We start from the raw sequence: 21043 nt of genomic DNA on the forward strand, positions 1-21043 counted from the left end.
AAATGACTTTGGAGAGGACTCCCCAAATCAGAACTGATGACACTCAGGGGCTGGCCTCAGAAGAACATTCCCAGATGATCCCACCTCAGATGCTTACTAGCTATGTGATTCTGGTCAAGTTTCTTCTCCTCTCTCTCTGGGTCTCAGTTTCCTCATATGTAAAAGTAGAAGATTGGACTTATTGATCTTTAAGGTTTCTTCCAACTATATGTCTATGATCATATGAAATTGCTGTGTGACTTGGGTCAAATCCCTTCCCCTCTCTGGGCCTCAGTTTCCTCATAAAATGAGTGGTTGGACTAATTAACCTCTAAGGTTCCTTCTAGCTCTATATCTTTGATAGATGGATGTATGGACAGACAGAAAGACAGACATGTAGATAGATAGATGATAGATAGATAAATGGATGGAAGATAGATGAATATAGATAGATAAATGGATGGATATAGACAGATGGATAGAGATAGATGGATAGATGGATGGATAGATAGATGATTATAGATAAATGGGTGGCGAGATAGAGAAATGACAGATAAACGGATGGATGGATAAATAGGTGAATATAGATAGACAAATGGATGGCTAGCTAGAGATAGATGGAGAAAGATATAGGGAGACACAGAGAAAAAGAGAGAGAGAAAGAGAGAGAGATATGAAACCCTGACTTTAAGCTTTAAAGAGCATTATTTAGGCTTCAGAAATCCAGAGAGCAAGGGCTGTCCATTGCTCCAAGACTCAAGATATTCCTCTCACCTGGCCTCTGCCAAGATTCCAACAAAGATCCCTGTAGCTGCCCCTTACCCAGGACAGTTGGGTGCCCTCAGGCCCCTGGTGTCTCTCCTCTAGCCAAAGAAGAGCTAAAACTTACAGAAGCAGGATAGTGTCCTGGGAAAAGAGCACCACACCTAGATGCATAAGAACTGAATTCAAATTCTACCTCCACCCTTTCTTAGCTCAGTGGTGAAGGGTAAACCACTTCCACATCTCTAAATATGTTTGTTCATGGGGTAGGGGGGCAGAGAAGGAAGGGTAGGGAATGTGGAATATTTGCTAGGGTCCATAGGACTGAGTGACAATCAAATGAGATCATGGGTATAAACTCTTTGGTAAACCTTAAATCACTATGTAGCAGAAAGATGACTGACCCAAAGATGTCCTGGACCTGCCTGGGGCTCTTTCATTCCTCCCACTTAGGATGAGGAAGGAAGAAGGGAGAGGATTAACCATGATACCTTCCCTCAGCTATTTCTGGGCAGAAAATGAGTCACCTGAACTCAACTCCATGATAATAAATGACATTGAGAGTACTTTAGCTACATTTTTTTCATTGGAACCTTATAGCCTTTCTCTATTAGGACCATTTTCTAGATAAGTTCAGGGAAATTAGGGGTCATTATTGGATCACAGAGCTCACAAGTCTCGCAGGAAGAATTTGATGGGCATTATTATCCCTATTTTCTAGATGAGAGAACTGAAACTCAGAAAGATTAGGGGCCTTTCCAAGAGTCACACAGGTCTCAAAGTGTCAAAGGCAAGATTGGAATTCCACTGTCTTGATTCCAGCCATGACACCATGCTCCACTGGAGAGACCCAGGCTTGACAAAGATGGAAGCCCAGAGAGAAAAGAGGTCAACGTGAATTCTGCTCCCTCCAAGCTGGGGGATGACTATCCCCACCCCACCTCCACCCACATCACCCACCCCTTCTTCCCACATGGTCTGCAGGCATCCATCCTTCTCCACAGAATTTAACTCTCCCAGAATCCATGGTGGGTTTGGGTGGAGTGAGAGACAAAATGAAGGCACACGGGTACGAGCCCCCATTCACATGGATAAATGGAGACACAACATGAGTCTAAATGGGCAGTGATGAATCATTGACAGATTGCATTTCAACACAGAGATGGGAAGAAACAGGCACACAGAGTCACAAACAAACCTACCAGCTGGTTGGTTACTTAACTACCTCATTCATTGCTCCCCCAGAAATGTGTCTCAACACAACAGCACCTGATGAGGGCTTGACTTGGTGTGTCATGAAGGACCCAACTTTCCCTCCAGCTCCTAGCCTGTGGCACTGCTGTCTTCCCTACCTCTCTTCCCATCTGGCCCTCCAGCTCCAAAAACCAACACTGAGCTTGAGTAATCCTTGACTGTAGTATCCTGGCTAGGCACCATGGGGCCTTTCCATAAATCACTTTCCCAGGCACCCTGACCCAGTGGACTGCAAAACAGAATAGAGCAAGAGGTCAGTGACCCCCGCCTAATGGAGTGCCATCCTGGCTCAGATCTTAGCAGTCCGAGGTCTAGTTGAGCAAAGCCCCAACCAGGCTATGTACCCGAGGTCAAAATAAGACCTCAGCCACCAGCACAGCTACGATAAAAGTCTAGAGGAGAAAACAAAGAAAGTAGGTTCCTAGGTTCATAGATAGAAAGTTGGGTGGAATCCTGGAGGCATCAAATTAGGGGAAATGTGGATAGCATTGTTCAAATTCTTAAAGTGCCATAATGCTGCTAGCTAGCTACAGTCGTTGTTATCATCAGCTAGCCCATTTTACAGATAAGGAGACTAAGGCCAAGAAAGGGGATGGGACAAGGTCACACAGGAAAGAAGCAGTGGGGTGTGGAGGAGAAATTTGGAGAAGGTTCAAGATAAGGAAATGTAAAAGGAAGAGATGGGGATTTCGGATGTGAATAATGAATTTTAGAGTAAAGGAAGACTATGCAGTCAGGATGACTAGGCTGAGGGCATTGCCAGCACAGTGGCCAGTACATAGAGGCACTTAAAAAACGTTTGCTAATGGATTGATATAAAGGGTATCATCAACTAGTATTCAAGTGACTACACTGTGCTGGGTATTGGGCATATAGGCATTATAAAAGCCTGCTGAATGGGAACAGATACTGGACCTATGATGTCCTTGACATAGGGAACTCCCAGATAAGGAAACACCTTCTAGTAATAATGCACAACTTACAGTCTTTAGAGAATTGCTTGACGGCACTGATGAGGTAAATTACTACTCAGGATCATACAGTCAGTATATGTTAAAGGCAGGACTTGAACCCACTTCATCCAAAGCTGGATCTCTTTGATCTGGATCAGTTGAATATAAATTTTTTTATGTCTTAATTTAAAAAAAAAAAAAGGCTAGCAGAGCCTCGACAAGATTCTAACCACATTGTAAGTGCTTAATAAATGCTGCTCAGTAGCCTGAGAGGGGCTGGGCAAGGGGTAGATACAGAGAAGGTTATCTTCCTAGCTAACTCATACATCATGGGGTTCCAGAGACCCAATGGATCCTACAGGCAGACTTTGGGGCTCAAAGAGGAGCCAATGCCTTGAAGACTCAGTACCCTCTTGGAGATCCAACCTAGGAGAAGCCCTGCCGTACTTCTTCCATTAGATGTGGCCAACCTGGTTCCACATCTGCCCTTCTCTTAAGAGAGGTGCAAAGATTTCAGCAAACCAGGACAATGGTGAGAATGTGAGCTTCGCTGCTTAGATATTTTCAGTTCTGTCTAAATAGCACTAGACACTAGTGATCTCAAGATTAAGATCCTTGAAAGAAAGACCCACTAGGTAATAAGAGGAACTTTGAGGAAAGAGGGGTAGGCTGGGGGCATTCACAGTGGGACACAGATACTTGGGGGAAGGGGAGACTCACAAAAGGATAGAACATTGAAGCAGTATGAGATAGTCAAAAGAGTACTTCTTTTGAGATCAGAGGACCCTAGTTCAAATTCTGATTCTGGTCCTTTACTCTGGACAAGTCACTTAACCTCCACAGGCCTCAGTTTCCTCCTCTGTAAAATAAGGTAACTGGACAGGATTACCTCTGAGGTCCCCTGCAGTTATAAATCTAAGATCCTGTTACCTGAATTTGAATCTCAGCTCTGCCATTCACTCCCTGTGACCTTGAGCAAGTCTCTGGGACTCTGTTTCCTCATTTTTCAAATGAGGACATTAGACCAGATGACCCCTAGATTTCCTTCCAACTTTAATGATGATCAAAGATATTCTAGATTGCCTTGCCTCTTTAACTCTACCTGAAGCAGAACTGGCTGTCCCTTTAGATGGAAGACCTAAAAAAAAACAACCCCTGGAGAATGGAACCATAGAATGTGGTTAGCAGAGAGAAATAAGGGTCACCTTACCTCAGTTGGAAATGAGAACTGCAACAGAGGAAAATCTTGAAAACGGCTAAATATCTATTAAGAAAGAAAACATCTGGCTTGCCTACTGGCCTTTGGTTCCGTTTGTGGTCCCCTGAAATTTGCCGCTTAACCATTCTCCATTAGGATGGGCTAGATACGTCCAACCTACCAGTCACATAGGGGCCGAGGGGCATCTGGCTGTAGTTGACAATCCCTCCTGGTCCAGGAGCCCGGAAGTTTGGCCCAAAGTTGTTGTTGTACATCTGGGAGGAGCCGAAAGAACCCTGGAGAGCGAGGACTGAGGTTTCAATGCTGCCTCTCTTCTTTCTCCACCCAGAACCTCACCCTGCAGCCAGCTTAGCCTGCCGGCTCCCAGCGATGGAGGGGGTGGGAATAAGCAGAGAGAGGGAGGGAAAAGGCCCCTGGCAGAGTCCCCCAGATGGAGCATCTGTTAGGAATACTGGGGGCACAGAGCCCCAGGGGAAGGTTTCTGGCCCAGGTGGGCCAGCCTGACCTGCTGGACGGTGGGATCTCCGGCACGGTTTGTCAGGCGGCTCAGGATGCTACGTTCAGACATCTGCAGACGAGCAGCCACGGGTGGAATCCGGGACAACATGGAGGGCAGGCGGGTTACGTCAGCCTTCATGTCACTCAAAAGTTCCTCCAGCTGGTTCAGTACTGCAAGATAGAAGGGCCCTCAACCCACTACCACAAACCTAGCCTCCCTTCTGCCTCCACAGATGCCAATCCCTCCCCTGGGCCAAGTGACATTGCAGAGCAAGGGGGGCAGAAAGTCGGTGAGCAGCAGGATTTCCATCTGCCGCTGTCTCCTTCTGTACCTTCGGAGGGAAGAGGAGTGAAAAAGGGCCTCTCATCTGACCGTGAGCCTTCCATCCCATGACGTACCTGTGTCCTGCCTGATCACCAGCCTCCTCTGAGGAGTCGGATCTTCCACTCAATCATCAGCATACTCACACCTGGTCATACCCTACACACCTAAATAATTCTGACCCCTTGTAGCTCACCTTGCAAACCTTATTCCCCCCATCCCTCACCACCCATTTTTTTATTCACATCCCTCTCAATCCTCCCACTGCAAGATCCTATTCAAACACTATCCAGTCCTTTCACTGTACCCTCTGAAATTCCTGTTCCATAGGCAATAAACTTGCCTTTATCCTAAATCATTTCCTCTCCCATTCCTTCCATCTTTCAGCAACCACTAACATCTGGCTCTCCTCTCATGACACAGTCTCTCTGGCCACCATTTCCAGTACTGCCTGTATTTTTACTCATTCCCCTAGATTCACTGGTCAAGGAGAAGGAGTTGTCCCCCATTGCTTCTTTGGGGTTCTTCCCCTACCTCCATCACTCAGAAAACTTTCCTTCTCTGAGGTTCATGCAATTCTTAACTACCATGCAATCAAAATCCTGATGGTTGTTATCTACAGACCATCAGATCACTTCCCTTCCTTCCTTAATGAGGTTGGTACATACCTCACAATTTTTCTCTCTTCTCCTTCATATTAAGGGATTTCAGCACACATACTGATTCTACCTCAAACATCCTAACCACTCAGTTCCTCAACCTACTCACTTCCCATGAGTTACTCCTCCACCCTACTTGAGCCCCACAAAAGGTAGTTATACCCTTGATCTTTACATCACCCATCAATGTACTACCTTCACATTCCAAGAATTCTGAAATCACCTTATCTAACCATAATCTATTGACTTTTCACCTCTCCCTCTGTCTTCCTTTACCAAACCCTAATCTTCATCTGCACCAATCCCTCTTCTAGGCCAGTTCCACTCTCCTCTTCTCCCCATCTTTACCCCTCAGTGAACCCATTCAACTCCACACTGACTTCATCTCTTGAGCTCCTAACCCCCCTTATCATGTCACTAGTTGCACTTTGCCAAACCTCAGCCTTGGATCACTCTCACTATCCACCACCTACCTACACATATGCTACTTGAACAATGGCAGAGAAAACCAAGCAACCGTTCTGACTGGGTCCATGACAAATTCATGTTATAAATCTGAAATGGAACCTCACTGCTGCTAGGCAATCCTACTATACTTCTCTTATCAACTCATTCTTCCTTTCTCCATAGCAGTTCTTCCAAACCTTTTCATCCCTCTTCAAACCTCCCATGGTTTCCCTTCCTCCCAACTCTCTCAGCTAAGAATCTTGCTTCATATTTTACAGAAAAACAAGTTGAGGTCAGTTGCTTTGAGTCTCCTTTTCTCCTCTCTTCCTCATCTTGCCATCAGCCAGATGCCTTCTATCAACATCACTTCCTTCACCGCTATCTTATACAAAACATGCCCTTATTCCCTATCCAGGCAAACCTCTCTACTGAGCACAAGTGATTGTATTACATCACTTCTCCTTCTATGGACTGGTCCTCTCATCTTCAGTCTCTCCATGTCTACTGGCTCATTCCCTACAAATATGTCCATGTCTCACCCATTCTCAAGAAAACCTTTTTCCATCCCCGCTAACTATCATCCTATATATCTTCTGCCATTGTGACTTAAGAAAGTCACCTACAATGAGGGCCTCTACTTTCTCTCTCCTCTCACTCTCTTCTTAACCCCTTATAATCAGGCTTCCGATCTCATTCCATGGAAAGCGCTCTCTCCAAAGTTACCAACGATCTCTTAGTTGCCATATCCAATGACCTTTTCCCAATCCTCATTCTTCTTGAACACTCTGTAGCCTTTGACACTGTTGATCACCTTCTTCTCCTTGATACTCTCTTCTCTCTAGGTTTTCAGGACACAACCTCTCTCCTGGTACTCCTCCTGCCTATAAGACCGATCCTTGTTAGTCTCTTTTGTTGGATCCTCATCCAGGTGATGCCCTCTAACTGCAGGTATCCCTCAGGGTTCTGTTCTGTGCCCTCTTCTCTTCTCCCTCTATACTACTTCATTTGGTGATCTTATCAGCTCCTGTGGATTTAATTATTGTCTCTATGCTGAAGATTCTCAAATTTAACTATCCTGCCCTCACTTCTCTGATTTCTAGTCTCAAGTCTCCAAATGCCTTTCCAACATCCTGAACTGAATGTCTAGAAGACATCTTAAACTCAGCATGTCCAAAACTGAATTCATAATCTTTCCGCTAAATCCTCCCCACCTCCCAACTTCCCTCTTACTGTCAAGGACAATATCCCAGTCCCCCAGGCTCCCAACCTGGAAGTCAATCTGGATTCCTCACTCTCTCTCTGACCACCATACCCATATCCAAGTTATTGTCAAGGTCTGTCAATTTCACATCTGCAACACTTCCTATCAATTTCACCTCTGCAATACCTCCTGTCAATTTCACCTCTGTAGCACCTCCTATCAATTTCAATTTCACCTTTGCTGCATCTCTCCAATATGCCCCCTTCTCTCCTCTGACACTGCTACCACTCTGGTGCAGACCCTCATCACATCTGGATCACTGAAATATCTGCTGAGGGTCTGCCTGCCTCAAGTTTCTCCCCATTCCAGTCTATCCTCCAAAGTAATTTTCCTAAAGCAAAGTTCCAGACATGTCATACATTCCCTGATTCAATAAACTGTAGTGACTCCCTGTTGTCTCCAGGAGCAAATACAAAATGCCCTGTATTTGGCATTCAAAGCCTTTCATAACCTAGAGACCCTTCTTACTTTTCCAGTCTTCTTACAACCTTATTTCTAACATATACTCTGATCCAGTAATAATAATTATTATATTTAATACTCTGGTTATCCCACAAAAAGACACTAATCTCTTAGTGGGGGCATTTTCTCTAGCTGTCCCTCATGCCTAGCATACTCTCCCTTCTCATCTCCACCTCCTCACTTCCTTCAAGTCTCAACTAAAATCCCATCTTCTTCAGGAAGCTTTTCCTAATCCCTCTTAATTCTAGTTTCCCAACCCCTCTCTTATTTATTTCCCATTTATCCTGTATATAACTTGTCTGTACATAGTTGTTTCCATGTTGTCTCTTTCATTAGATTGTGAGTTCCTTGAGGGTAGGAACTGCTTTTGCCTCTTTTTGTGTTTAACTTAATGCCTAACAAATAGTAGGCACTTAATAAATTCTTGACTGACATTACATCTGGCACTCTGAGGAGGTAAAATGTCTTTACTCTAGTCAAACTTATTCTGTTCCTTTATAATTTGGGGGACTCTCTAGGTGGTACAACAGATAAAGTCAGGCAGTCAATTAACATTTATTAAGAGTCTACCATGTGCCAGCCCCCTGTACTAAGCACTGAGATAAAGAATGACACTTGGGAGACTAGGAGTCATGCATTCAAATTCTGCTTCTGCTGCTTGCCAGCTGTGTGGCTTTGGGCAAGTCATATCACTTCTGTGGGGTTCAATTTCCTCACTTTTCAATTCAGGGGGCCAGACTAAATGGATTTGCAGCTCTCTTTCAGCTCTAAATCAATGATCCAATGGCCTGCATTAGTAGAGGGAATTTCCTAGTGGGAACTCCTTCTATCAATGAAATCAAAGATTCGGTCTGAAAAATAAAAAGTATATGCCAGGTAGCTTGGTACCTATGGAGAGCATTTTTCACAGAAAGGGATAAAGAAGGAATGAGCATTTATACAGCTCCTATGTGCCAGGCTTTACATATGCTAAGTGCTTTACAATTATTATCTCACTTGATGCTCACAACTAGCCTTAGAGGTAGGTGCTATTAATATCCCCATTTTACAGATGAAAAAACTGACTTGACCAGGGTCATACAATTAGTAAGTACCCAAGGCCAGATTTGAATTCAGATCTTCCTAAGCACTATAAAGTTGTAGAGTAAATTAAGATTTAGAGCACGAAAACGTTCAAAGTAACCAGCTAATCTCATTTTGCAGATGCCAAAACTAAAGCCCAAGGTCCTACAGGTGGTCAAGTAATAGAATGGCTTTGAGCACTCAACATTTAGAGCATGACCTGGCATATAGGGGTTGCTTAATAAATCTTCAAGACACAATGGAGTCCAGAGGAAATTTTCCTTTATTTGGCCCTCTCTCCCTACACCAAGGTAAGGAAAGACAAGGCCACCTTTTTCTTTTGAGTTGGGGTAAAAGGGTTTGAGGGCATGGGGTTGAGAGAATCTGATAAAGTTGCACCAAAAAAGTCAGTCCCCCAAAGCCCAGGACAGTCACCCACCCCCTTCTTCCTTTCCCATGAACCCCCATCAAATCCCACCCTCCATCCAGGGCTAGAGCTCATCTCATCATAGCCCATAACTGGGAATGAACTCAATGATCACTTAACCCAAACATTGTCAACTTTCATGGTGTTGTGGATACCCTTGGGCCATTGGATGAAGCCTATGAGCCCCTCCTCAGAAGAGTGTTTTCTATAAAATGCATAAAATAGGATACAGCAGATTACAAAGGAAACCAATCATAATGAAATAGTCATCCCATTTAAAAAAAAAAAAAGACAAATTCCTGGAGCCCAGGTTAAGAAACCTCTTCTCTAGTCCAATCCACCTTCAAACCAGCATTCCCTCTTCAGCAGTTAAGCCATCTTGTTTCTGTATCAAAGCAGGTATCATAGTTAGGATTCGACACATCTACAGATGCTACAAAGGACCTTAGGAGCCATATAGTCCAAGGTGCTCCTTTTCTATCTAGGCTCCACTTGAAGACATTAGGTGCTTGCACAACCCCCACACCCCCAATTCCTTTCCACCCTGGGACAACTCTCATTGTTAAGATTTCTTGACATCAATCCTGAATTCACCTCCTTGTAGTCTATACCCAGCTCCTGATTCTACCCAAGAGGCAGCATGGTGTAAAGGATTCTGGAAGCCCTTGATTCAAATGCCTGTCTCAAGACATTTGTTAGCTGCATAACTCTTGGCAAATTACTTTAATTCTTTGGGTCTCAGTTTCCTTATCTGTAAAATGAAGGGGTTGGACTAGGTGGCCTCTGAGGTCCTTTTCAGTTCTAAAGAAAAGCTTCGGTTTTGATGAAACTTAGAGGCAGGGGACTATGGATTTAGAACATTGCATAAAAGGTCAAACTTTTTTGAAAAGTTGATTAGCTCTGCTGAGCCAGGTTTTTCCCCTACTTTTTCTTCTTTTATTATAAGAAATATCATTCTGAGGTGGTAATGGGGGAAAGGTACACTGGAAAATATAGGTGATTTAAAAACAAAAGAAATCAATTTTTAAAAACTCTAGCATTTATGTAATAGCTAACAATTTTAAAATGCTTTAAGACTGCAAAGAGCCTTACAAATATCATCTCATTTGATCTTCACAAAAAGGGAGGAAAGTGCTATTATTTTCTCCATTTTCCAAATGAGAAAACTGAGGCAGAAAATTTGCCCAGGGTCACATAGCTAGGAAGTGTCTGAAGTTGGATTTGAATTCAGGTGTTTCTGAGTCCATGCCCAGTGTCTATCAACTGCATCAACTAGCTATTAAAAAATGAAACAAAACAAACTTAACTTCTCAGTGCTCCAGGCAATTTCCTAAGGTACTGACCTACATTGATAGAGGGCATTTCTTCAGTCAGGCTCTCCCTATATACTGACAATCTGTCTGGAAGCAAAGATTAAGGTTGGTCACTCACCCTTATGGAGGACAGCATTGGCAGGCTTGTTCCCAGCCAGGGACTCCTTGGACAGGTGCTGGTGGCTCTCAGCAAGGCATTCCACTTCTGCCAGACGGGCATTCAAGGCCATGGCTGGATGATTGGGGTCTTGGGTCATGTTGAGGTATGCAGCCCTCCTAAGCTGCTCCTCAATCACCAGCGCCTGCTCTAACAGCTGCAATGAAATGGGGAGGGGGGTGAATGAAAGATCCCTCCTTGAGTTTCCCCCTTCACCTTCTCCCTAGTAACCCTCTAACCTCCCTTATCTGCCCAGTAAACTTGACCAAGCTGGAACAGCAGAGAAAGAAATTTGAGACAGAGAATCATGCCTCTTCCATCCTCTTCTCCTTGACCAAAAGCAAGACGTCACAACCCCCTCTTTCAGCCTTCCAGGCTCAGCTCAATCCCCACCTTCTCCAGGAAATTGTCCCTGATTGCTCCAACCAACAGTGACCTTTCCCTTCCTTGACCTACCCTGGAATCTGAAGTTTGTATCTTTCATTGTGTAGGGGCAGTTTGGTCGCACAGTGGATAAAGCACCACACCTGGAATGAGGAAGACTCATTTTCCTGAGTTCAAATCTGACCTCATATACTTCCTAACTGTATGCCCTGCCTGGGCAAGTCACTTAATCCTGTTTGCTTCGGTTTCCTCATCTGTAAAATGAGCTGGAGTAGGAAATGACTACTACCAGGAATATTCCAAATGCGGTCATGAAGAGTCAGACACATCTGAAAAATGCCTGAACTGTGTTGTTTGTGTGTGTGTCTGTGCTTGTATATGTGTCTTTGTGTCTGAGTTTCTGTCTGTATCTATAGGTGTGTTTCTGTATGTATACGCTTCCTAAGGTCAGAGAGTCTCTTATTCATCATTGTATTTCAATATCAACAAACATTCATTCAGCTCCCATGCTGGGGACTGAGAGAGAAACAATGAGGCAGTCCCTGCCTTCTAAGTGCTTACAATCTACCATGAGGATGAAGAGTAAGATTGTATGGCCTCCAAGACAGGAAGCCTTGGATTACCATCTCTGACACATCCTGGCTAAATCACTAACCTCTCAGTGCCCCACACAATTTTCTAAGACTAAATTGGGAGAGGGAGTTTTCTCACTGCACTATGGATAGCATAAGTCCAGTTTTTAAATATTATGTGTGTGAAGTAAATACAAAATTACTTTAATTGGGAGAGAAAATTAATCATGGATGGAGGGAATAAATGGGAAAGGGGAGAAGCTCGGGAGAGAGGAATAAGGGAAGGTTTCTTGTAGAAGAAGGCACCTAAGCTAAGCCTTGAAGGAAGTTAAAACTTGGAAGACGCAGAAAAGCATTCTAAGCATGGAGGAGAGGCTAGCCAAAGTGCTGAAACAAGTTGTCTGGCTTGCAGGTGGTTACTCTATATCTAGAAAGGGAAGCTAGAACCAGCAAGCAGGGGGGCTGTGTTATTCAAGACAATAAGAAGCCACCAAAAATTCTTGAACAGTGGGATGATGAGGTCAGATTGGGCTTTAGAGGATGGAATGGAAAAGGAAGAGACTGGGGAGGCAAGGAGATCTATTAGGAGTCTTCTGCAACTGTCTGAGGGAGAAGGGATGAGAAACTAACTCCAAGAGTGACTATACATGGGTGGAGAGAACAGGATGGATCCAAGTGATTGGAAGGAGAGAGGTGCTCATTAAATACTTGCTGATCAATCAGTCAAGCAAATATTAAGCACCATCTATATGCCAAGCATATGCTAGGGATAAAATCTAAAGAGATAGTCCCTGCCCTCAAGGAACTTACATCCTAGCAATATAATTTATTCATGTTCCCATTGGCACAGATTGACTCTCCCCTTTTCCCTTCATCTCTTCAACTATTTGCCATAGTTCTGTTTTTTCTGTATTGGGGAGGAAATGCAATCAGAAGGGAGGAAAATGTAATGAGAGATTGGGGCTGATAGCTGACTAAATAATCCCTCAAAGTAGATTTCTCTGCAGACTTTTTGCTCCCCAAAGTTTTCACTTCCATTGTAGCCCTCCAAATATTTGGAGAGAGTGATTCATCACATCATCCCCAACCTCTCTTGTCATCCTGGTATCTTCCTGCTCCCATTTAGCCCCTACCTGACTGCTGAGGGCTTTATAGAGCCCACCATAACCAGGAATCACCAGCCACACTTCACTTTCCTCCCTGAACTTCCTTCTTGCCAGCCCCCCAGTCAATACACATATGCTCCCACCTCCCATCCTCCAAGCTGGGATTTTCTCCAATCCCCAGATTTCCAGTTCTGGAACCAAAATCAAATCAAGACCACCAATACTACTGAAAAAGAGCATGTGTCAGTCTTCTGTAACTTTCCAAACCAAAACACCCCTCCCTGGCCAACATTTCCCAATATGGCCAATCTCCCCCTGACAGAATTAAGCTCCCTGAGGGCAGGCTCTGTTTCATTTTTGTATTTATTTGTATCCCTGATACAACACAGTGCTTAGCACATAGTACACACTTAAGAAATGCATTTTGCCATTCATTTCCTAGTCCTTTCAGCTGATTGTTCTGACATCATTTTCAATCCCTTATCCCTCTTGATGGAGTAAAAAGAATGAGCTCTAGAGTATGCATAGGACAAAAATATTGTGCTGGAATTCAAGACACCTAGATTTTCACCCTTCCACTCTACCATAATTTTGTTGTGTGACCTTCGAGAAGTAAACAAACCTCTCTGGGCCTCAGCTTCCTATATCACCTCCCTCATCAATTCTGGGGGAACCAACCTTGAACCTTCGGGCCAGGAATTTGTTTTTCATCTCCAGGTAATTGCCTTTGTGGATCTCAGACTTGAAGGGCTCATTCAGGATCACGTAGCGTGGGTCATTCTGGATGTCCTGCCAGCGGGCGTAGCCGTGTCTGAACACAGGAAACATGTTAAGGGGGAAACTGAACTAGGTAGACAACTGGCCTTGGAGGAAACAGGCTGGACACCTTGGAGAGAGATCAGTCGGTCCTCAGGGGCCATTGTCTCCAATCTGTCCCTGACCAATCCCTTCTACCACACCTCTGACCATCCAACTTTGCTTGAAGTCCTCCATCAGGACAATTACCTTCCAAGGCTGCCCAGAGTTCTGAATTTGGGTCAGAAGGCCACTCCTTGCTACCTATATGGCCTTGGGCCAGACACTTAAAATCTCCAACACTCCGTTTCAGACTCTGTAAAATGAGGGGGTGGGTTTGCAGGCTCTCTGAAATCTGTTCCAGCTATAAATCTATGATCCTCTTTTGAACAGTCCTAATTATTAAGAAGTTTGACCTTTTACAGAGCCAAAATCTGCCTCTCCACACCTCCCCAAATTTCTCCTGGTCCTGACTGGGGCCAAGCAGAGTGAGTCTCATCTTTATTCTGCTATCAGTTTCTCTGAGCTTTCTTGTCTCCATGCTAAGCATGCCCAATTCCTTTGGCTGATGTCCATTAGACTTAAGTCCCTTTACCATCTCAATCACTCTTCTCTCTGGGCACCTTCCAGTCAACGTTGTCTCAAAGACTGAGCCTCCTTCCCTCTTTCCCCCTTGCCACAACCAGCCTCCCTCACGGTCATCCCCTTGGGGATCACCTGTGGGAGGGGCAGGAGCCCCTGCCTCCCAGTCACCAAGGATACGTCACAATACCCGCCAGAAGCCAGTAATCATGGCGCCGATGCCAAATATCATAGATCTTCCCTGAAGAGACGGCAGCTCTCTCCTCATTCTGCCATAGTGTGTGCAACTCTGAAGGACCAAGACACAGGAGAGAAAAAGGAGGGAGTGGAGAGAAGTGAAACAGCCATGGGGAGGGGGAAAGCACATAAGGCCAGTCCAAGATATAGGCAGTGTATGTAGTTGCCTAGAGTGTGTGATCTGAGGGACTTGGGAACTCCTCCACCGCCCTCACCCAAAAGCATCTGCCCTTTGGGATAACCTGTCACCATGCCTCATGTTCCCACCATTGAAGTCATTACTAAGGGGTTAAAACATTGTGTCTAGGAGCCCCCTGTGACAATGTCCATGGGCTACCTGAAGGGATGGGAAGGGGTATGGTGGGGGGAGGGGGGAGGGAGTGGGTGGGGTAGCACACTTAGCCATTATTAGCCATTAACACCTTGCCATGAGTTAGTCACTTGATCGCTCTGTGCCTCAGTTTCCTCATCTGTAAAATGGGGATAATAATACTTGCAGTGTGGTGTAGTGGATAGAGGGCTGGCCTTGCAGTCAGGAGAACACAGGATTCAAAAATCCTGCCCCTGACACATACTGGCTTTATGTCCTGGACAAATCATTGAACCTCTTCTTGTCCTCAAAGCAGCTCTCTAAGACTAGGAGTTAGAAAAGAGTTGCCAATATTCTTTAGTGGAAGGAAGCTCCACATTGGGAGTGTCCTATACAAGGGGGGAAAGAAAAATAATAATACTAGCTAGCATTTGCAAAATGCTTTGCAAAGCATCATTTCATCCTCACATGAACTATTAATATCTGCACTTTACAGGTGAGGAAACTGAGGCAAACAGAGGTTTAAGTGACTTGCCCAGGATCACTCAGCCAGTAAGTCTCTGAAGCAGGATTTGAACTCAGGTTTTCCTGGCTCCAGGACCAGAACTCTATCTCCTTCGACACCTAGCTAGCTGCCAGATGACAGAAAATGCTTGTATTCCTATGGGAAAACTTACTGTGAGGGGCTTGCCTTGAAAATCTTAAAGCACTTTAGAAAGTAACTATGATGATGGTGATGATTTCTTGGCAGCTAGCACAGTGCTGTACACACAGTAGGCACTTTTATAATGTTTGCTAACTTTCCTTGAAATCTTAGTTCATCTAATCAGCCGGAGTGGAGATCTGCAGCCAAGGGTTGGGACCGAGGCACAGGACCAGGGCAGTTTTGATGGGAGGCTTAAATTATGGCCCTCGTTTCTATGATTCTCTCCCCCTAAAGGATCCCACTTTCTGTGCTCACAGGAGATGAGCTATTTCTAGAACAGGGTTCTGCACCCCAAACCTGTGCTGAGGTCCTGAGGGCTCTCTACTCTTCCCTAACAGGGACCCCGCTCTCCCTAGGACAAGGATAAAAATGGTCCCCACCCCTCCAATCCCAGCCCTCTGCCCCCAGGGTCCCTCTGTCCACACAAGTCCCTCCCTGTTACCTGTGAAACCCCCATCGGCAATGTTAAACATAAATTTAAATTTCCCGTTCTTGTCATCCTTCTTCCCTTCCTCATCTTCCTCTTTTTCACCATTTTGCTGGGTTTCTGCTGTTTCCTTCTCTTCTATTTTAGAATCCTCTGACAGAGCAGAAAACCATAATGAAAATGAGAATTGGAAAAAACCAACCCCTTCATTTCCATATCTAGTCCGGAGAAGAAAGGATTAACATCACAAAGTGCTCAAGGACACCTTATCTCCTGTCACCTGGACTATGCCTCCCATCTGGTCTCCCGGCTTCCAATTACTCCCAAAATGTTCTTCCCAGAGTACAGGTCGGGTTGTGTAAGTCCTCTGGCTAAGATTCTGCAATGGCTCTCCACTGCTTCTAGGGTAATATTCTAATTCCTCAGTAACTTCCCGTTACTACCCTAAGGTTATACCAAGCTGACCACTAGCGAGCTGTCCCTTAAACTCATTATTCCATCTGTCATCTCTGTTCCCTTTTCGTAGGACTGATCTCCTTGTCTTAACCCCTGATCTCCACCACCTCTAGGGACAGTTAAAATCCCATCTTCTATAGGAAGCCTTCCCCATCTCTCTTAATTCTAGTCTCTCCCTATTGATTCTCTACTATTGATTATCTATCGATAATCTCTGATAATCTTTATCTCCTGTCTATAGTTTCTTTGTACATGACTGTTGGCTCATTGTTTCCTCCATTAGAAGGGACTGTGTTTTTTGTCTGTCTTTGTATCTTAATCCCTTAGCACAAAGCCTGACACACAACAGGTGCTTAATAAATACTTATTAATCCGAAACGCTCATGATGGAAAACACTATCCACACATTCAGAGAAAGAATTACAGAGTCCAAATGCAGATCAGAGAATTCTATTGGCTTTCTCTTTCATTTGTTTTGTTTCTTCTTTCTCGTGGTCCACTCCATTGGTTATAATTCTCCTTTACAACATGACTAATGTGAAAATATGTTTAATATGAACGTATATGTAGAGCTTATATCAGATTGTATGTTGTCTTTGGGAGAGGAAGGGGAAAGGGGGAGAAAATTTAAAACTCAAAAGCTTGTGTAAACTAAAAATAAATAAAACTTTAAAATAAATGCTCATTGAATTGCAAGCAAAGGGACAGGACAAGGAGGGTAGGACACAAGCTAGCTGTCCCCAAGATCTGAGGAATCAGCCTGCACCAACTTACAGACCAAGTAAAGGAATGGATGCTAAAGCTCTTTGGAAAGTTGGACCCCCTTCAGTGGGCTAAAATAAAATGTGTGGATACTATGGACTTAAGACTTTGCAAAGCTCCCAGCCAGATTCCTCTGACCTCAGTTCAGGCTTGGAGTTCAGAGTCCCGAAATCACATAAAAAAAACAAAACACGTATTAAGAGCCCATTGTGGACAGAACACTGCGCTTAGGGCTTCTACAGATATGCCAAGTTCAGATAAGACTCAACCCCTGCTCCCAGATGGATGGAAATAGAGACGGCACCCATGATTTTATAGATAGACACCTTCTCTCCAGATCTCTCTGGTTCCAAACCCAGCTCTCTATCCACTAGACTACATTGCCTTTCACACAATATACACACAAATCATAAAAGACAATACTATATGATAAGTGCATTAGAAAGGTACAAAGTATTGGAAGAAATCTGGGGGGGGGGGGTGTAGAGGAGGGAAGGTGATTACTGACTGGGGGAAATCAGGGAAGGCTCCCTGGGGGAAACAGCATTTGCCTTAGGCTTTAAAGGAATAGAAAATTAACAGGTACAAAAATGACATAAGCAAAATCATGGAGGTAAGAAAACACACCTAGCCGGGGACAGAATAGATCAGTTTGGCTGGATTGTAGACCAGGGCATAAAGGGTAGGATAGAAACGGAAATAGGAGAGAGGGCTGGAAAGGTAGGAGGGCAATGGATTCAGAGGACATTGACTGCCAAGTAATGGAATTTAAACTTGATTTTGGATGCAGTTAGGGGGCCCCAGAAGGTTTAAAAGCAGAAAAATACCTGAGTCTTACTTGCATAGAGGCAAGTGGATAGACCAAGGGATTTAGAATCAGGAAGACAAGTTCAAATCCTACCTCTGATGTGTATTAGCCATGTGACTTTGGGCAAATTACTTAACCTGCCTCAGTTTCCTCATCTGCAAAATGGAGGTAATTATAACATCTACCTCACTAGGTTACTATGAGCATCATATGAGAGTCATCGGCCCTAAAAGCGCTATAGAAATGTTAGCTATTTTTTAAAATTTCCAAGTGCTCCTCAACCCCCCAAACCAGAATGAGGTGTACACTCCATCAGCCTAAGGGGAAGAATGAGAATGAACTCCTGAAGAGGATGCCCCTGGTGCCCCAGGAGTATTTTTCCTAAGGCACATGGTTCTCTACAATCTTTGGTCATGAGTATGCAAATGTTTCTGGAAGTCTCTGCCCCAACCTTCCTGCTCTCCTTTCCTCTCCCTATCCCAGCCCTGTACCTGGCCTGAAATCTTTTTCGTCTCCTCTGCCATGGTTCAGGTTTAACTCCACTTTCTCCACGGGTTTGCCTTTTTCGGGGAGAGCATCTTCTGGAAGGCACAGGAGAGGAAAACTGGGAGTGACAAAAGGGCCACCAGAAAGGATGATCTGTTCAAGGCAGAGCTTATCCCAAGGGGCTGCCGGGAGAGGGAGCCTAGAGATCTAAGCTTGGCCACACTGACCCACTTGGAAGGTTGGAGAAGCAGCCCTCCTTTACTCCCCAAGGCTACCAAGAGGAGAGGGATGGACATGACCGCACTGGGCAGGAGGGTGAAATGCATGGCTTTGGTCAAGCCTGAAGCTGTGTGACAGCCCTCTGTAAGGGGTGGGGCTCACAGGCAGGTGGGCACCTTTCAGCAGCTGATCCCCCGAGGGGTCGGTCTTTTCATTCTCTTCCCTCCTCCCATCTCGGGCTTTCTCTTTGTTCTCCAAGCTCTCCGGCTTCTCCTCACTCTCCCCTTTGTCAGAGGGCATCCCTGGAACCTGGACATTGGGAGAGAGTTCAGCTCAGCCGATCCAGATGTAACAGTAGGGGTCAGACACAGAACCTATCCTGAACCCTCCACTGTCCTCTGGGTATCATCAGCATCAGGTATCCTCTAGGATCTCAGACTAACACGGGAGTAGTGGATAGAGTGCTGGGCTTGGTGTAAGAAAGATGTGGGTTCGAGTCTTGCCTCTGACATTTCCCAGCTGTGAGACCACAAACAAATAACTTTTGAAAAAAACTCTGAACCTCAGTTTCCCCATCTGTAATATGGGGGTGAAAATAATACATGTAGTTCTTACCTCATCTTTATTATAGTACCAGAGCTGGAAGGGACTTTAGAAATCATCAGGTCCAACCCTCTCATTTTAGAGATGAGGAAATTGAGGCAAAGAAAAGTGAAATGACTTGACTAGGGTCACACAACCAGTAAGTATCTAAGGCAAGATTTGAACCTGGGTCTTCCTGACACTCTATCCAAAGGGCCATGCTGCCTCTTCTTAGGTATCCTTGCAGTGGAGAGAGAGAAGGAACTGTGAGGTAGATGCTGCATCACCCATAAGCAATCTTCTTCCTCCAAGCCAGGAAATGTAAGAAGTCCAGATTCCTGCCTGGGAGTCATTGAAGACTCTTCCCAGGTTCCCTCCCTTCATAAAAAGTATCTGAAAGTATCTAGTCTGTTTACAAGTGAGGAAACTGAGGCCAGAGAAGGCAAATGAGTAGCCCCAGATCAGATGTAGACCCTAAGAGATGAAGAAAAGGGGGACAAGGGAAAACAAGACTGACCAGAGTCCTTCCCTCCAAAGGGCAGAGCAGCAGGGACCCCTTGGAGTTGAAATAAGCCACCATTCTAACTGAGAGGCCAGGTGCCAATGGACTCATCTCCTCAAAGGCCATTTCTCCACACCCTAGATTCAGACTTGCCTCCACCACCTACCACCCCAATCTCCTCAGGGCCCAGGACTTCAGAAGGTCCGTCTCCTACCTGGAGTTCAGGAGGTTTGGGAGGTTTCTGTTCCATTTGCTCTCTTTCATCCAGGAAGCCCAGCGGGGGTTCCATTTTGTCTGAAACAAGAATACTTGAAAAATGACCACAGAGCGGGGGAGAATCTATCTCCAAACTGTATGCCCGCCCCGCAACAGCCTGGTCCCAGCTTCACAGGCTGGAATAGCTCCCCAACTCTAGTATTTCCTGACAGATGGAGAAAGAGTCTATAATCTGTGACAATCCCAAGAGAGATGGGGAAAACTCCTAAGGACTGAGACAGAAGGGAGAAAGCAGGACCCAGAAGAATGATTTACACAATAACCGCAACAATAGAAATATACGTAACATTAATCTAATTCATTACATTTTAATTACATTATACACTCTATTACATAGTCTATATTATACTAATTATATTATTAATATATAAAATGATATACATGTACAGATATAACATGTAAAAAATATATATAAATTAAAAGACCCTTCTTAAAAGGCAGTTGAATCAGAGTAAATGTAGTGACCAGCACATACTTATAAATGGACATCTTATTCCCCAGTCAGAATGTAGGATTGTTTGATTCTCTGTATTTATATACCCAAACTAAACACATATTAAATGCTTGCTGAGTGACTGATAATCCCAAAGGGCAAATGATAAAATACACCCCTCTCCTCTTGGACCACAGTGATAGAACACTGTATATGCCATCAGACCTAATCAATTTTGCTTCACTATTTCTCCTTTGTTAAAGAGGGAGAGTTCTAATGACTGTCATTTTTTTTTAAAAGGCACCAATTAAACTTTTTAAAACTTTTAATGAATCACAGAATTGATCGATAATTAAGTACCTACTATGTGCCAGGCACTGGAGATACACACACAAAGAATGAAATAACCCCCACTAATCTCTGTGAGATTACATTCGAATGGCCCACAGATCTTGAGAACTGGGGATAATCTCAGCAGCAGCAATGTAGTCCAGCAGAGGAGGAAAGGAATCCCCACTATAACCTACCAGAACGGTGGTCCTGCCTCTTCCCCAAGGCCCTCCCTTGAGGAAGAAGCCACTGGACCTCCTGAGGTGGAGCCATTCCACTCTGGAACGGCAGGGAT

General features: G+C 44.5%; 1 protein-coding gene across 9 annotated transcripts in view; it reads right to left on the minus strand.

The window, feature by feature from the left end:
- Positions 1-21043, minus strand: part of CHD5 (chromodomain helicase DNA binding protein 5) — a 146577-nt gene that overhangs the window by 5550 nt on the left and 119984 nt on the right. For 3 of the 9 annotated variants that reach the window (XM_072608706.1, XM_072608708.1, XM_072608702.1), the window contains 10 exons: positions 19924-20003; positions 18802-18934; positions 18412-18501; positions 15910-16047; positions 14874-14921; positions 14395-14503; positions 13516-13648; positions 10737-10932; positions 4673-4836; positions 4328-4442 (listed from right to left, as the gene is read on the minus strand). In XM_072608706.1, the coding sequence (XP_072464807.1) occupies positions 4328-4442; positions 4673-4836; positions 10737-10932; positions 13516-13648; positions 14395-14503; positions 14874-14921; positions 15910-16047; positions 18412-18501; positions 18802-18934; positions 19924-20003 (1206 nt within the window). The other 6 variants (XM_072608709.1, XM_072608705.1, XM_072608707.1 and 3 more) reach the window with 5 other exon arrangements.

The sequence above is a fragment of the Notamacropus eugenii genome, chromosome 5, assembly GCF_028372415.1.
Source record: "Notamacropus eugenii isolate mMacEug1 chromosome 5, mMacEug1.pri_v2, whole genome shotgun sequence".
In the NCBI taxonomy this organism is placed as follows: Eukaryota; Metazoa; Chordata; class Mammalia; order Diprotodontia; family Macropodidae; genus Notamacropus; species Notamacropus eugenii.